The 12,959-nt window shown below is 41.9% G+C and overlaps 1 protein-coding gene across 1 annotated transcript in view; it reads right to left on the bottom strand.

Annotated features, from left to right (window-relative positions):
- Positions 1–10,678, bottom strand: part of ARL3 (ADP-ribosylation factor-like 3) — a 57,656-nt gene extending 46,978 nt beyond the window's left edge. Inside the window, exon 1 of the mRNA XM_006879975.1 lies at positions 10,581–10,678. Within this exon, the coding sequence (XP_006880037.1) occupies positions 10,581–10,583 (3 nt within the window). The 5' untranslated portion in view covers positions 10,584–10,678. The remainder of the gene's footprint in view (positions 1–10,580) is intronic.
- Between the last annotated feature and the right edge of the window lie 2,281 nt (positions 10,679–12,959).

The raw sequence follows: 12,959 nt of genomic DNA, 5'->3' as shown, positions 1-12,959 counted from the left end.
TTTCAAATCCTACTACACTGCTGTGGTGGTCAAGACAGCATGGTACTGGTACAATGACAGACACATAGATCAATGGAATAGAATTGAGAACCCAGAAATCAGCCTATCTTCCTATGGTCAACTGATTTTTAACAAGGACAGCCTTTTTAACAAATGGTGTTGGCAAAATTGGAAAACCATCTGCAGAAAACTCAAACAAGATCCACACCACACAAAAACCAACTCAAAGTGGATCAAGGACCTAGGACTAAAACCAAGAACTATAAACTTCTTAGAGAAAAGCTTTTAAGAACCCTAGAAGCACTAATCCACAACTTGAACAGTCTTCCTTCCAAGCATTCTGAAAAACCTACAACCAGAAGAGGATAAAATAGATGAATGAGACCTTCTTCTTTTTTTTTTTTTTTTAATTTTGTGTGTGTGTATCGTCAAATCAGATCTGACTGGTACAGGAGGATATTGCGCCTCCTTCTCCGGCAGAGCGTCTGGTGGATTCGAACCGTGTTCCTCTGGGATTGCACTGCAGCTTCTTACCACTAGGCCACCAGAGCTCCCAGAATGAGACCTTCTAAGAATCAAATCCCTATGCACATCCCAAAACTTCTCCAACATGGTAAAAAGGGAAGCCACAGACTGGGAAAAAAATATTTGGTAATGACATGTCTGACTAGGGCTTTATATCAAGAATTTATAGAATACTCGAATGCTACAACAAGATAAAGGTAAACAACCCAATTGTAAAATGGGCATAGGATATGAACAGACACTTCACTGAAGAAGATATTCAGATGACAAACAAACACATGGAGAAATGTTCAAAATCCATAACTCTAATAGAGATGCAAATTAAAACAATTATGAGATATTATCTTACCCCAGTAAGATTAGCAAAATTTAACAAAGCAGCAAACAATAAATGTTGGTGAGGTTGTGGGGAAACTGGAACCCTTATTCACTATTGGTGGGAGAGTAAAATGGGGCAACCACTATGGAAGGCAGGATGGCACTTTCTCAAAAAGTTGAAAATAGAAATACCATTTGACCCAGCATTTCCATAACTGGGAATATACCATCAAGAAACCAGAACTGCCACACAAAGAGATATAAGCACACCCATGTTTATTCCTGCTTTGTTCACAATAGCAAAAAGTTGGAAACAACTCAAGTGCCCATCAACAAACAAATGGATAGAGAAGCTCTGGTATATTCACACAATGGAATATTATGCAGCAGTGAAAAGCAAAGAACTCATGAAATACTATACAAAATGGGTGACCATGGAGGACATTATGCTGAGTGAAATATCTTAGTCACAAAAAAGACAAATACTGCATAATGTTACTGTTCTAGAACAGGACTGATAAGGGGATTGGGGGAAAACAGAAAAGAGGGAATAAAGTGCATGCATTGAAACAGACAAGGGAGAAAACGCTATAAAAGGAATATATGATTAGGTATTATTGGCATGACAAGAAAGAAAGGAAGGAAGGAAGGAAGGAAGGAAGGAAGGAAGGAAGGAAGGAAGGAAGGAAGGAAGGAAGAAAGAAAGTGAAAATCACAAAGAAGGTGAAGCGGTGTAGTTAGGCAATAGGTGTTTTAATTAAAGATTCTCACCACTGGGCTGTTTGACAGCATCATGATAGACGGTGAAGAGACTGAGATTGTTGACAGCTTCAATTTGCTTGGATCTATAATCAACACTCTTGGTACCAGCAGCCAGGAAATTAAAAGATGAATTACATTGGGAAAGTCTGCTGTCTGAGACCTCTCCAAAGTACTTAAGAATAACTATGTCAGTCAGGAGACCAAGGCGACCCTGATCTTTGCAATTACTTGCTACGCATTAGTTGGCTGGACAATGACTAAGGATGATAGAAGGTGAGTTGATGCCTTTGAGCTGTGGTACTGGAGATGAGTAATGAATATACCATGGACTGCTAAGAGAACAAACAAGTTAGTCCCGGAGAGGGTGAAGCCAGGCTGCTCCATGGAAGCAAGGATTCTGGGGCTTCATCTGACATACTTTGGACATGTTGCAAGGCAAGATCAGTACGTGGAGAGGGATGTCACACTTGGGAGGGTGGAGGGACTGTGCAGGAGAGGAAGACCCTCAATGAGGTGGATTGATTCAGTGACTGGGGTAATGGGGACAGGTGTGTTGGAGACAGTAAGATTGTCATGGGATACAGCAGGGTTTAGGGCTGTTGTACATAGGGTCATTATGAGTCACAGGCGACTCTATGGCACAAAACAACAACAACAACAACAATGTATTTTGTGTTGTTTTTAATTCTTTTTTAAAAAATTTTTTTTTAAATTTTATTATTTTTGTGTGCATGTACCGTCAAATCAGATCTGACTGGTACAGGAGGAGATTGTCCCTCCTTCCCTGGCAGAGCATCTGGTGGATTTGAACCGTGCGCCTCTGGGATTGTAGTTGCAGCTCCTTGCCACTAGGCCACCAGAGCTCCCCTTTTAATTCTTTTTAAGAGGAAAGAATAAATCATAAGGGGTTTTTTCAGCTAAGAACATAAGAAAATAATTTTTACATGCTAGTTATTTGTTCTGTTCTAGAGCTGACAATCTTGTTCTAATGAGGCATGCATGCTTACAAGAAGAATCAAAGAATTCCAGGGTTTAAAGGGCATGTAATCTAATCTCCTAGTTCAAGCAGAAATTCTTTTGAGTTTTAAAAATGATAGAAAATGGTTATATTTGTTATCTCCACCGCACCAGGCAACAAGTCAAACTTGTTTGTTCACAAAGACTAAATAATAGTTCTTTGAAATAATTCTCAACAGTTGGTTTTTGGTGAATGATATGCAAATATGCATGATTATCAGGCATTTATTTCTGCCTCAGAAACTTATTGTTTATTAGTCCAAGTACTGTATTTGTCCTGACTTGTTAAGGACCACATTAACCTTGCTACATCTGAACTTTTTCAAGCAATAAAACGAAAGGTTTAGTCGAAGGTAGAAAAACAAATTCTATACTAAGAGATTTGAAAGAGTGATTTAATAGATTTGAAACCAAAAGACAAGCGGGATGTTTACACTTCTGTTTTTCCTCTCATCTGGCTTTGAATACTCTGACATCATTCTTTCCTGAGGCTGTTTATGAGACATTTCTAGTTATAGTAGTCATATTGCAATTACTCTTATTTATAGGGTCTCTATGAGCTGTAATTGACTTTGATGGCAACGGGTTTGGTTTCACTTTTCTTATTTATAATACCCTCTTTCAGAACAGTTAAAATTAGAATTCTGAGACCCTAAGGAACTAGTGATATAAAAAGGCTCCTTCTTGCTGTGTACTGTTGACTAGGAACAAAATATTAGTGACACTCTCGTGGGTTTCCAGAAGCCGTAAACTGCTTGGGAGGAGACTGCCCATCTTTCTCCTGTGGATTCAAACCACCTATCTTTGTGCTGGCAGTGCAAGTCCTTACCACTAAGCCACCAGAGCTCCTTATAAAAGGGCTTAGAACAGGAAAAACACTGTTGAGCTCATCCTGAGTTCCTGAGATAGGAAGAGGCTTATTACCTCTTACAATAAATTCCGAAGTAACTGGAATATATCACGAGTACATTAAGCTGCAGAACAGGTAAAAGGTCTTCTTATGTATTAACTACCAGTGTAAAAATTATGAAGAAAAGTCCGTCTTCTGTAAAATATTTTCAAAATCAATGTTTTTAGTGTTCCCTCAAATTTATGGCTTCTTTTTTTTAAAAAATCACTAAATAAAAATATTAAATCCTATAGTATAAAGCACTATACACACTCATATGAAAGGGAATAACTGAGAGGAGAAAGATCAAATCTATTCAATGTAAAAGGAGAGATGCAAAGCACAGATTGAGAGAGAAAGAAACTATTCTAACTATAGCTAGCAGTTATAAATTCAATGGTGTGAGAAAACAGTGTTTCTCTATTTCTAGTGAGCAATTTTCTTTGTTTGGAATGTGACTTCCCCATAAAAAATGTCACCATCTTCACCTTTAAGTGAAATAACAGAGAATTGGAAAATTTTGTGACTATTTTCTTGCAGCAAAATCATAAATGGCTTCTGAATTACTGTCTAGAGAAGATAATACATTTATAACACAAGCATTATATTAACCCAGTATTGAGGACAGGGGATCACAGGATTATGAGGGTTTGCTAAATAAAGAAGAGGATATTTATAGATTATCTGAGTTCCACCTGAAAGGTAAAAGTAAGCTGCTTTAACAAGCCAGTGGAAATGGAATACAATAAATTTATTCTATGGTTTTACTCATATATGCCACACTTTCTTTTTTTTTTTTTTTAATTTTATTATTTTTGTGTGCGTGTACCGTCAAATCAGATCTGACTGGTACAGGAGGAGATTGCCCCTCCTTCCCTGGCAGAGCATCTAGTGGATTCGAACCGTGCACCTCTGGGATTATAGTTGCAGCTTCTTGCCACTAGGCCACCAGAGCTCCCCTTCATACTTTCTTTTAAACATCAAATAAAAGAAGCTCACAATTACAAGTTAAATTCTGACTTTTGCAGTATGGTAACAAAAAAAATTATTTTCAAAGTGCATTTTTGGGCCAGAGTATCCACTCGTTAATTTTTTTTTTATTAAACATCATAATGTGCTCTAATTTGATCAGAATTTAGTCTTCCAGACTCTCAATAAGATGGATTTATACAGTATCTGTGACAATGGACTCAAATGTGTCAAGGATGATAAGGATGGTACAGGACAGGGCAGAGTTCAAGTTTATTGTTCACAGGGTTGCTAAGAGTCTTAACTATAACATTAAATGAAGGCAATTTAAGAAACACAAGAACAGTTAAGAGGTGCACAGTTCAAATCCACCAGATGCTCTGCTCAAGAAGGAGGAACAATCTCCTCCTGTACCAGTAAGATCTGATTTGACGGTACACACACACAAAAAATAATGAAATTAAAAAAAAAAATTTAAAAAAGAAAAAAACACAAGAACATTGGTTAATTGTATATCGTTGCTATCATGTACTGTATGCAAGTTATTCGCATCCTGGCAGGCAGAACTGGTATGACTCAGGCACAAAATATTTAAACACATTTTTTATGGGCGAATCATGAATACACATGCAACTGACTACATTTTACCTGCTTCAAAATCAGTTTATACTCAACTACTAGCAGGGACATGGTGCAATGACCTAAAACAATACAAAGTAGGTCATTCAAAGAAATTGGGTAGCTGGGGAGGAAGGGGAAGGTGAGAAAATGTGTTGGGATATGGAAAATACAAGTAGTTGTCATAAGTAGCTAAAATTTAAATATTAAAATTACTAGGCCAATTGTCAAGCACACGAACTTCCTGTAACTAGCTGAAATGAAATTGATTTCAATTTATTTTGACCTCTTTAAAGTCCTGGGGTTAGTGGTGGGGAGGGGAGAAATGGTGCTGCCCAGAGAGACCTTATTCATCCCCAGGAACTCCTATAGTTTTAAAAGAAAGCCGTTGGCTCAAGCTTTGTATTTCTCAGCATTTCTTCACTAAATAAAAACAAAGAATGCCTCCTGAAGTTCAGAATTTGGACCCGGAAAGACCAGATTTCTCAATTTACCTAATGAAAAAAACATTATTTAGAATCTCACAGACTTACATTCAACTTTCCTGTACATGAAACAACGCTGGGCCAAACACAGCTCCTGGCTTTTATACAGTATTTCTTGTCATGGTCTTGTGACTCCTATAGAATGACTGAATGGGACTATGTGGAAAAAAGTGCTGTCATCCATCAGAGGAAATAACTGGATTGTCCATTAATAATGCAAATAAGGTCCACGGAACCTCTGTGGAGGTGGGACAATACAATCATATGTCCTAGAAACGGGACAGATCAGGTTTGTGCTTCTGTTAGGCTTAGAAAACAAGTCTCAGGGAAGACTATGCAAAGACTTTTGACTGTGTCGATCACAGCAAACTTGTGGTTGACTCTGAGAATGGGAATCCCAGAACATTCATTGTGTTTATAGGAACCCTATACTTGAACCAAGAGCCAGTCATCGGAACAGAGCAGGGAGAGACTGCATCGTTCAAAATCGGGAAGAGTGTCCACCAGGGATGTATTCTGTCTGGTATTCAGAACAGAACATCTGGGACACTGGACTGTATGAGGAGGAATGTGGCATCAGGATTGGAGGAAGACTCATCAACAACCTGTGTTACGCAGATGACACACCCTGTTTGCTGAAACTGAGGAGGACCTGAAGCGCTTGCTGCAGAAGATCAAGGACTGCAGTCTTCAATATGGATTGAAGCTCAACATCAAGAAAACTAAAATTCTCACCACTGGGCCAACTGGCAGCATCATTATGGATGATGAAGAGATTGAGATTGTTAATAGTTTTAGTTTGCTTGGTTCCACAATCAACACTCTTGGTACCAGCAGCCAGGAAATCAAGAGATGAATTGCATTGGGAAAGTCAACTGTCAGGGACCTCTCCAGAGTACTGAAGAGCAATGACGTCAGGCTGGAGACTAAGGTGTGCCTGATCCGGCCATAGTCTTCGCAATTGCGTGCTATCCGTCAGAGAGCTGGATAGTGACTACGGATGATAGAAAGAGAATTGATGCTGGAGAAGAGTGCTGAATATACCATGGATGCTATGAGAACAAACAGGTTCATCCTGGAGCAGGTGAAGGCAGGTTGCTCCTTGGAGGCAAGGATTCTAAAGCTTCGTCTGACATACTTTGCGCATGTTGCAAGAAGGGACCAGTCCTTGGAGAGGGATGTCATGTTTGGGAGGGTGAAGGGACAGTGCAAGAGAGGAAGACCCTTGGTGAGATAGATTGATTCAGTGATTCGGGTAATGGGAGTAGGTGTGTCGGAGACAGTGTGGTTGGCACTGGGTAGAGCAGCGTTTAGGGCTCTTGTACATAGGATCACTATGAGTTGCAAGCGACTCAACAGCATGTAACAAGAAGAAGAAAAGGAGACAGGAGTAGAGCATGTTCCTTGAATGTGGGGTCCCTGCATGGCTAACTCCTAGGCCCAGGAAACAGACAACTGTAACAGGGAGACAATCAAAGATAATGGAAAGCAGCAGCAACAGCAGCAGTGGACAGACAGAAGGCAAGTGTTATTCCTGGGAGTGGTACGATTCCCATGTTCCTGCCCTGATGTAAAAAACTGAGTACTTTCAGACAAGAGGCCGCTGGGAGAGTGGGGTACCTTAGGCACTTGGAACTAGGCTCAAAGACCCCAGAAGTGCTCTGAAATAGTGGGTGGGAAGAAACTGCTTTGATGAAAAACTGTGTTCTGAGTTATTTCTGTTACTTCTAAACGGATCTTGATCCTGACTTGCATATTCTGCTAATTCCCTAATAAATCTCCAAGCTGTTGAGTGTGAGCTGTGAGTTCTGTACAGCCATTGCAACAAGGAGAGACTTGGGAGGGACCACAGGTATCAGAAGGAGTAAAAAGTTTGGAAAATGGAGGCATGCTTTACTTCTCCCTCTTAAGACTCTGCCTTGAATTGTTGATCTTGATTCTCCTTAAGCCTTTTTGAAGTAAGGAAGTAAGGTACCACTGCCACCCATTTTTTATTTTTTTTTTACAAAAACCTTGAGTGTGTTCTCATGGAGAAATGGAAAAGAATACTTGTATCTCAACAGAAAAATGTTATAAGGGTTGAGATAATGTATGTAATACCTGACACGTAGTACTCAAACAGTAGCGGCTTTTATTATTCTTTAAAAACGTCTTCCTTGGTTCTTTTCTGATCTGAAAACATAAATACTGCTGAGAGCAATCTTCAAATGTTGAACCTACTAGGTAGCTACCGCTAGGCTGATGTATGTGGAGGACCACCATAAACAGGTATTGAATGAATGAGTCATCTTTTATTCAGTGGTTACACATTAAAATGACTGTTCTCTTAGCATTTTGTCATGCTAATTGTAAATGTTCATGGAAGTTAATTATGGTATTTTAAAACAGTAACTCCACTTAAACAGTGTATGTGACTTGCAGTTGAAGATTCAAAAAAAGACGAAAAGCCAGGGACCCATTCTGTAGTTCTACAGCTCAGCACAGGGTCTCAAGAGATACCAGATATGACACATTTAATAAGACCACTGACCATTTAAATTTTGGTGTTCCACTTTTAGTTCTAAGAATAGCTCACATTTTTGGAGATAGGAAAAAAATAATAATGTATTTGAGAAACTAGATAAAGACTCAATAATAATGTGTCTTAATTTCTTACAGTTCATTTTAGGAAAAATAAACCCCTAATTTTTCTTGATTATTGAATACAATTATATATGACAATATTGGATATACTGTTAACTTGTTGTCTACAATATCAATTTGTTGTATACCGTGTTTATTTGTTATAAACAATGTCTATTTGTGCCTGGAAATATAAACAGTGTTTAATTTATTGTGGCCTAAAGATAAATTAATTGTGAAACTACCCAGTCCACAACTGATCATCAGGGAGGGGTGAGCCAGCTCTCATGTGTTTCTCATCTATAATGACAAACTTCATTTTCTGTGTTTGGCATGCCTTTTTCCTTTCAATTCTAGCTATTTCCTGTGTAAATATTTATGTTTGTAATCATTTGTTGAGAAAAACTTAGCCTTTAATGGACAGCTCATGTATAAACGATTAATAAAAAGAAAACACTCTTAAAATCTGTTTAGCCTGAGGTTAATAAAACTGCAAAGCAGCAACTGTGAAATGTGATTGGCAACTTCAGATCAAATAATTCTACTTCTCTAGCAATCTGACAATGTAAAATCAATTGGAATGGGTTTTTTTAAATAATTTTTTTTTCTGACTGGATAATCTAAACAAAATTATGTGTATTTCCCCCTAATCTGGCTCCCACCCTAACTGCTTAAGTAAACAGAAATGTGTCAACATTTTTTTAAAAGTAAAAGAGGAATGGAAGAGGTATATGGTGGAGAAGCACCTAAGTACTAGGTTTTTGCAGTTACTGAACCAAGCATTCTGCTTTCAATAAATCACCATCAATTTTTCTATTAGTGAGGTCTAGAACTATTCATTCCGCTATAACTACCTCCAAGAGATGGTAGAGAAATCAAAAAAACTCATTTCTCATTGGTAAGTGGATTCTGATTTATAAAGATTACATGTTGTTGCTTACCGTGGAGTTGGAACCAATTCATAGGGGACTCTTCCGCAGGTTTTCAGAGGCAGTTAAACGCACAGAAGGAAATTGCCCATCCTTCTCCCGCAGAGCAGCTGGTGGCCTCGAACTGCCTGCCTTTGGGATTACCATGCAGCTTCTTACCACTAGGCCACCAGAGCTCCAAAGGACAGAGGAAAACTGCCTTACAGGGTGTCCAAGACTGTATATCTTTATCGCGATGGATTGCCACGTCTTTCTCCTGCTATCAGGAAAGCACAGAGTGCTGACTCTGTTAAACATCATCGTTTACACTCTGGAAAAGTTTTGACTGAGTCTGCGTAGTTGCAATGTGTAGGATTGCTAACAGAAAGGTTAGCAGTTCGAATCCACCAGCTGCTCCCTAGAAGACGCATGGACAATCTCCTCCCTTAAAGAGGACACCCATGAAGAATCTCTATGAGTTGGACTCAACTTGATGGCAGTGTGTGTTTTATGTAGCAGAGAAAAAGTTTTCTCCAAAATTATTATCGCTCTCGGTTTTAATCCTCTAGATTGGGGACCCCAAACTGTGAGTAAGTCTTAATGTGGTCAAATGCGAAATGTTGCAACAGGTTCCGAATTAATAGAGACTGAGCAGTTAATCTGCCTACACCAAAGACAAGAGATTCGAATCCACCAGTTTTTCCTGGATGATGAGCTAGCCATCAACTCCTTACAGACTGAAAACCCGATGGAGGGTCTGCAAACAGTTGGTCCCAACTCGACAGCAATAAGATATTTTTAGAAACGTGCATTCAGCATTGAACAGGAGACTGGTCACCACCAACTAGATTTTGCAAAACCCTCAGCAAATAACTCGAGATTTCAAGAGCGCGCACGCCACGCAGACGCCAAGGCAGCTTAAGATTCACCAAACATCGGTTCAAGCAGCACCTCTTTGTGCCCAGGGACTTCCACACCCTTGGGGTTCGTATCTCTCGAGGAAGAGGCAAGCAAAGCTGCCATGTCCCCCGGTTCAGCGAGGACCACCCAAACACAGCAGCGCTGGCCCTAATCCCCTCTCTGGGTCCAGCCCCAGGCGGACCCCACCTTCCCGCGGAGAGGATTTCCCGGGAAGATTTAAGCCTGTATGCGGAGGCTGTCTTCACACTCCTCAGATCCGCCTTCATCCCTGTCCCCAGAGCCGTGGTGGAGCCCCGGCCCCAGACGAGGCCAGCCACTTCATGCGCCCCAGACCCGCTGCAAGCCCCGCCTTCCTCCCCAGGCCCAGGCCTCCCTCCAGGGTGCATCCTCCGAGCTCCTCGCCGTCCCCCCGAAACTGATCCAGAGCCCAGGCAGCGGCTACGCGCCATCCTTTTCAGTCCTTCGCCGAGCGCAGTGCCCCGCCCCGGGTCTGGGTACGGAAAGGGGACCCGCCAACCACAGGGGGGCCCAGGCCCCCACACTCACCATCCTCCCGCCGAGTCCCTCCTCCTCCTCCTCCTGCCTCCCCGTTACCAGGGGCAACTGCTGCGGCACCGCCCCTGACGTCCCTCGCACGCACAGCGGAGGAGGAAAGCAGCGGTCCAGAGGCGGGTCCAACCCGGTGCTACCCAAAGTGCGCAAGCGCACCAAGGCGCGCCCATCGCGCAGGCGCGCTGCTGGAGCGCTCCCGGCGGCCGCGGGCTTGCACCGACTGGGAGAACGCTGCAAACCCGGCTCCAGGTGGCCAGGCCTGTGATTGGTCCAGAGGAAAGTGTGTGAGGGGGGAGAGGGGGCGGTTCCCCCGCGAGGCCTGCAGAGCCCACACTGGGTTCCTCAAGCTTGCTGCAGTTGCTGTCTGTTGTTTCTTTGACTTCTTTCCTGGACCAGGTAAGAGTTCTTGGGGAAGAGGCTACTTGCCTCCCCGGGGAGGGAGATTGATTTCTGGCCTTACTCTGTCCAGCCAGGGCTACAGCGCGGGCTGGACGCTGGACTTCCAAAGGCCACGTGGCACAATTAGTGGCCTGGGCTGTCCCAGCTGGTGTCCAGCGCCTTCTAGTGCTGAGCGCCCACCATCTATATCCAGTGTGAGAGTCTGGGATGGGGGTTCCAGGTAGTGGGCGTGGAGGATGCTGGCTGTCTCAAGGCAAGCACCAGGGACTCAGGGAGCTGACTTGACAGCCTATGAAAGCTATTTTGCTCTTGGCCAGGTTTTGTTGCGCTTCTGTGAACCGCATCGTCTGCAGTCCTGGAAGAGTCTTAAATGGACCTGGACCTCTAGCCAGAAGAATAAGGGGGTTTTGAATGGATTAGAAGGTGCTTCCTCTCACCCCTTTCCCATCGTAGAAAAATTGTCACGTATACTTGTCAGGAGACCGAGCAAAGGACAAAATACGCTTACTAATGAAATGCTTTTTATACACGATTTCAATTCCTTTTACAACCATCATAAATTGGTTATAAAATGGCACTTGAACCAAATTCTATATGAGACTTGACCGAGTGCACCTAATCACAATTCTGTTGTCCATGTAAGAGTGTAGTTTACTTCAGCTTTATAAACCAGACCCTTTTTTAAAAAAGAAATGTAACTGTTTTCATACAGTAATAATTCATTTACATTGTGTTTCATTGATATACATTGTGTTCTACACAGTTCCTCATTTACATTGTATTTCATACAATCATTCATATACAGTGTATCCTGTATAATCAACTACCATTAATCTATGCCTGTTACTATACCATCTTTTCAAGTTCCATTCCCTCCATCTCCTCCCAGTCTTCCCACTAAACTCTGTTCTCCCTGTGATGTCTACTCTTCTCCTTTTCCTGCTTCCTTCCCTCTTTCCCTTTCCCCCTTTGGGCAGCTATGCAGATTCCCCCCACCCCCCCCAGCTGTCTGAAATTTCTATAATCTTGCTCCATGGATGGTGCAGAGCAAGGCCTCAAACCGTTTCAACACTGCTCTTGCAAGCACTGTGGACAGCCATACAGATCTTACTGGCTAAGTGCCCAAAGTATGTGAGAGATAGAGCTTTAAAATCCTTGCTTCCAAGGATTCTTACCATGGGACCAATGGACAACATCCTGATGGATAGAGACAAGATTGAGACTGTCAACAACTTCATCTTACTTGGATCCACAACTAACACCCTTAGTACCAGCAGTCAGGAAATCAGGAAACATTCTTCAGTTAGGGACTTCTCCAAATTATTGAGGAGTAATGACATGAGTTTGAAAACTAAGGTGGGTCTGATGCAATGGTCTGTCCATTCATTTGCTATGCATCTGAGATCTGGATAATGAATAAGGATGACAGAAGAATTGTTGATGCCTTTGAGCTGTGATTTTGGAGAAACCACTGAACATCCCATAGACTGCCAAAAGAACAAATATGTCTTGGAGAGGGTGCAGCCAGAGTGCTCTTTGGAGGCACAGATGATGAGGCTTCGCTTCACATACTTTGGACATGTTGATAGGAGGGTCTGTTCCTTGGGGAGGAACCAGATGCTCAGAAGGGTAGAGGGTTGGCAAAGTAGAGGAAGACCCTTAACAAGGTGGATTGGCACAGTGACTGCTGCAATGGGCTCTAATGTGTTAGGAAGTGTGTGGATGGTGTGGGATAGGACAAGGTTCAGATTTATTATTTGTAGGATTACTATGGATTGTACCCAACTTGACATACCTAACAACAACAACGGTGTCTTTTTTTAAAAAAAAAATATTATTAAAAACAAGATTCCAAGGGGAGCTCTGGTGGCCTAGTGGGAAGAAGCTGCACTGCAATCCCAGAGGCTCATGGTTCAAATCCACCAGATGCTCTGCCGGGAAAGGAGGGACAGTCTCCTCCTGTACCAGTCAGAT

The sequence above is a fragment of the Elephantulus edwardii genome, unplaced genomic scaffold (genome assembly GCF_000299155.1).
Source record: "Elephantulus edwardii isolate Elephantulus edwardi_28Jun2011 unplaced genomic scaffold, EleEdw1.0 scaffold00006, whole genome shotgun sequence".
Classification (NCBI taxonomy): Eukaryota; Metazoa; Chordata; class Mammalia; order Macroscelidea; family Macroscelididae; genus Elephantulus; species Elephantulus edwardii.
The sequence above is the reverse complement of the archived record's forward strand: the minus strand, read 5'-3'. Positions and strand labels throughout refer to the sequence as shown.